The sequence below is a fragment of the Anneissia japonica genome, unplaced genomic scaffold (assembly GCF_011630105.1).
Source record: "Anneissia japonica isolate Jap-2015-1 unplaced genomic scaffold, ASM1163010v1 scaffold4988_len2956909_cov206, whole genome shotgun sequence".
NCBI classification, from domain to species: Eukaryota; Metazoa; Echinodermata; class Crinoidea; order Comatulida; family Comatulidae; genus Anneissia; species Anneissia japonica.
The window spans coordinates 2,956,896-2,961,866 of NW_022696345.1; the positions used below are offsets into that span (position 1 = coordinate 2,956,896).

The 4,971-nt window shown below is 33.1% G+C and overlaps 1 protein-coding gene across 1 annotated transcript in view; it reads right to left on the reverse strand.

Moving 5' to 3' along the window:
- The window catches only part of LOC117101875 (cationic amino acid transporter 4-like), a 4,308-nt gene extending 1,691 nt beyond the window's left edge, over nt 1-2,617 (reverse strand). The window contains exon 1 of the mRNA XM_033241993.1: nt 81-2,617. Coding sequence (XP_033097884.1) covers nt 81-1,628 — 1,548 coding nt within the window. The 5' untranslated portion in view covers nt 1,629-2,617. The remainder of the gene's footprint in view (nt 1-80) is intronic.
- Nucleotides 2,618-4,971: the final 2,354 nt, after the last annotated feature.

Genomic DNA, 4,971 nt, shown 5'->3' on the forward strand with positions numbered 1-4,971 from the left:
AGATGTGTATATACCCACTGCATACAGACATAGGCCTAGTTAAGTTATCATTGCGACCTGATTATATTACACTTATTTACCTTAAATGTTGTTCTATCTTGGTTTTGATGATGCAAAGGTACTGGAATGAACGTCAAAATGGCGAAGAACCCAAGTGTTGTTGCCAAGATTAGTGTCCACCATTTGCCGAAGAAGTCAGACATTTTGATTGCAATGGCCATAGAAAGAAACTGGAATACTACTGAGGCAAAGTAGCATATATATACAGCTCTTCCGGGAGGTAGGCCTTTGATTATTGGAAGGTCTTTAAAAGGATCTTTGAGAGTTCCATACCTGTCACGTTTGACTGGAGCAGAGGAATTCAGTGCAGATTCCTTGTCCATTGTGTTTCCTGTCGCTGGTTGATATCGTATAATTATTACTGCTGCTGCTACTATAGCATATGCCATCAATGTTCCAATTGATAGGAATTCCACTAGAGCCGAAAGTTCAAATAAAAGAGCAAGTAACGCAGCTAAACCTCCAAAAACAAATGTTGATATAATCGGTATTTTGGTACGTTTACTTATTAATGCAAAGCATGGAAATATTAGTCCTTCATTTGCCATAGCATAAACTGACCGAGGTAAAGCAAATAAGGAACCAAGGATGGATGAAGTCATCCCAATTAAGGTACCAATTCCAACTAAAATTTCGGCCCACTTATAACCTATAGTTTTTAAGGCAATTGGATATGCTGCTTCGGGTACGATTTCATAGTAAGGCACCATTAATGTTAAAGCTATAGAAGCTAGAGCGTACAAACACATTACAAATACGACCGAAGACACTGAGGCTATTGGCATGCTCCTGTCCGGAGTTAAAGCTTCCTCTGTTGCTAAAGCAATGACGTCAAACCCAACAAACGCAAAGAAACAGGTCGCAGATCCTGCAAGAACACCTGAGATACCAAACGCGAAGAAACCATTTCCAGAACTCCAATTTGAAATATCCGCCTTAGTCATTGATAAAATAAAAATAACTGAAACTATCAAAACATTAAGGCATACGGAAAAGTTCATGGTGACGGAAGAACACGAGACACCCATGCATACCAACACCAGCAGAGCACATATTATGCCGAAACCAATAAAATTTGGATATCTTGCTAATACATCAGATTCCCAAGGTTTCCCATTCAATATGAAATGTATGGTAGTGTTCTTTATCTGGTTATCCAGCAGTTGATCGATGCATCCACCCCATGCCGATGCAGCAGCAGCGGCAGCTACAATGTACTCTAAAATAAGATTCCAACCAATAAGAAATGCCCATATTTCACCCATAGTGACGTAAGTATAAATGAAGGCTGAGCCAGTTATTGGAATCCGTGCTCCAAATTCAGCATAGCAAATAGCAGACATTAATGACATTAATCCAGCCAATATATACGATACAACTACAGAAGGTCCTGCGGTTTTCCTGGCTACCTCCCCTGTTAAAACATATAAACCCGAGCCAACCATATTCCCGATTCCTAAAAGGAATAAGTCTGACGTTGTTAAACATCTTTTAAAATCGGTCACCAGATCAAAGGAGTCCAAACATTTAGTTCGTGAAATTTTTGATAGAATGTTTGAAGGCGGCATGTTAACAGATCTGTATTCTTGCTTTTTCTGCCATCGATGAAGTCATTCAGATCATCTAAAAATAAGATAACCAAATATTAACGTTTTTATTCAGACAATCAGAGCATATAATTATTGAATATTATAAATTTTTAAAGCCAATCCTTTAGTTTGCTATACCTTGATTAGGCTTGTGTTAGATGTAAGAGGCTAGTTATAATGTTTCCATGTTTTATAGTTTGTTTGTGTGAGTTGCGTTCTACATAGAATCGCGTCGGCTAGCGACTCGTCGGGAGCATGCAGTGAGTGCCCGACTTTAAAAATCCCACATGAAACCCGGCGTATATTTCTCCGGCCATAAGTCATTAAAAACTGTACATTTTCTAGTCCTACTGCTACTCTTTTTAACTTGACAAATTATTTGCAAGCTTGGCCAATGGTTATATTATAGGTGTAATATATGCTTATTAAAATTATTCTATTCACTAAATAATAATGTCCATAGTAACAGACGATTATGCGGTTTAACTAAAAATACCCAGATTGAAACCTCAGTTTTCAACGATTGAACGCCGAAAGCTTCCGTTTTTAAGATAATCAACAAAAATATTACATAATACAGTATAATTATTACAGTGTTTACAGAAAATTCACAAGCGCCCAATGCTATCCAATTTACCCTAATAATATAATTCAATTACAAATTTCTAGAAAGGGATGCAATTTTTTTTACAATACTCTGCTCAATTCAAAATTTACTAAGTTGCCGTGTAATTCCAAATGGGAAAAAATATTAGGTTTTGAGCTCACTGACAAACATTGGGAAGTGTTTAATATAATACCAATTAAATGTACAGAGAGTACGGATTTCACAACTCATTCATCCTTACATTCCTAAGAGGTCTCTGAGATCTAGTTCAGAGTCTCTACTTGCTCATTCCACTCGCCCGTCGACAAAGCATTATGGTAGTCGTTCTTTCTCTTGGGCTTCTGTCTTTCTTTGGAATGCTCTGCCTACAGGCAACTTCCATTGATGATTTTAAGGCAGCTTTAAAAACTCACCTTTTTAACTTGTATTTTTCTTAATTTTTTTTCCCCGAATTTTATTTTTACTGTTAAGCGCATTGAGGCTTTAGCATAATGCGCTATATAAGTCAAAATTATTATTATTATTAAATGGTTGCAGTATAGAATTATACATAATATATTACCAACGAGAAATTATCTCTATAGATTAAAGTACATTGATTCACCATTATGTATTTTTTGTAAGCAGTTTCCTGAAACAATTGACCACATTTTTTGGGATTGTGAAAAAATATATAAGATATGGAAAGGTTTGGAACTGATAATACTTGGAATGAATGGGAAAAATAATAACTGTATAAATGTTGTTATTATATTAGTAAAGGAAATTATCTATAGAAATAGTAAACAGAAAGTATTACCATATATAACAAATATAAAGAGAGAAATTGTTAAATACTATAATATTACAAGATATATATATTTTTCCGCCTGTAATCAAGAGAAATTCTTTTCATTTTGGTCTTCACTGCATGTTCTTTTTCAAAGCTTCAAATAAATAATGAATATTCAAATGTTTCAAGTCATGGCCTTACCCTGGCTTCTGGTATATAAATAGTTCACCTAACGTAGTGGTACAAGTTTTGAATATGAAATACAATATATTTGCACTAGTAAAAGAATTTATAAAAATGTTCAATGTTGTTATATGTATACTACTCTAAGTATTGAAAAAAGGGGCACTTATTTAATTTTGTTTATTTTCATTTTGAATGTAATGTATGATTAAATGAATAAAATGGTAAATAAAATAAAAAAATATTTCGACATTAATTATGTCATCATCATTTTGAGTAATGACACTGATAGTAGCATGAATAAGAAAGATTCAATAATTACCCCACATTGATTTTCTTAGTGACTACAACTTCCCATACAACTACATTGCATGTATGTATTTATTTGTGTAAGTATGTATGTGTATGTGAATGTATGTATGTGTATGTATGTGTATATATATGGACACTTGTGTGTATGTATGTGTGTGTGTATATATGTATATATGGGTATATATGCACATGTATATGTATATGTGAGTATGTATATTTGTAGGTACATGTATATATATGTATGGGTATGTATGTATATGTATGTATATATATATATATATATATATATATATATATATATATATNATATATATATGTGTGTGTGTGTGTGTAATTGTTTGTGTATTTATTATTTGTATATTTATTTATTGAACTCATTTATTTAATTACTGTATATTTTTTTTAATTTTACGTATACATTTTTACCTTTTAACGGGGGTGAGGGGGGCTGTTCAGTATCTTTTCATGTATTTAGTTTTCTTTGTCCAGTGTTAATTCATTAGGTTTTAATTTTATTTTTTAATTTTGCTCTTTCTGAACTAATTATATTTTTGATTACTTGTTTTCTTTTTTAATTTTCATTATTACTGTAATTATAATGAATCTATCAGTATGGGAACACAGATCTCAGTCGGCAATAACGATAATGGAAATAAACTATGACATAGAATAAGGGAGCCGCTTAGATTAAACCCCCTTCAACATGATAAATAGCAAATAAAGAAAAATATATTAACTAACAGGCAAATTCTATAACAAAGAGCCAGAAAGGCGGAAATAGAAACTCAAATTTTTCAAATTAACTACCTCGTCTGTTGTTTTATTGATTATATATATTTGCCTATGCAGCACCACCACTGATTTTTATTACTATACATACGTATACTGCCCCCCATGGCAAAAGGGCGTAACAGACATTTTTGGCGAAAATGAGTTATATAGCCTAGTGGGGTCAGTACATCATGTTACACATGTTGACACAAAAAAAAATTGTCCCCCGGGCTAGATAAGGGCATGGTAAATGGGCATAACTACACAATTTTCAGTAAATTCCCAAGGCAAAAGGGCGTAACTGCAAAGATAGGCTGTGATACGTTTTGAGTTTTAAAATCCATTTCAGTTCTTCTCGTTGTCTGTGTTCAGTAGAGCTCTACTGAACACAGACAACGAGAACTGAAATGGATTTTAAAACTCTACTGAACACAGACGACGAGAAGAACTGAAATGGATTTTAAAACTCAAAACACACACTCACGGCCTCAATAAAGACTTGAGATTCATCAGTGAATTTTCCTTCTGCCGTTAAATATTCTTCTCTTAGTTTTCGGTCACTTTTAATTATAATTTTATTTCTATTTATTCGGTTTTATTATTATTATTCTGTAGGCCTATTCATTATATATTATTGTTGGTATTTTCACTCTAGCTTATACTATTGTAGAACTTAT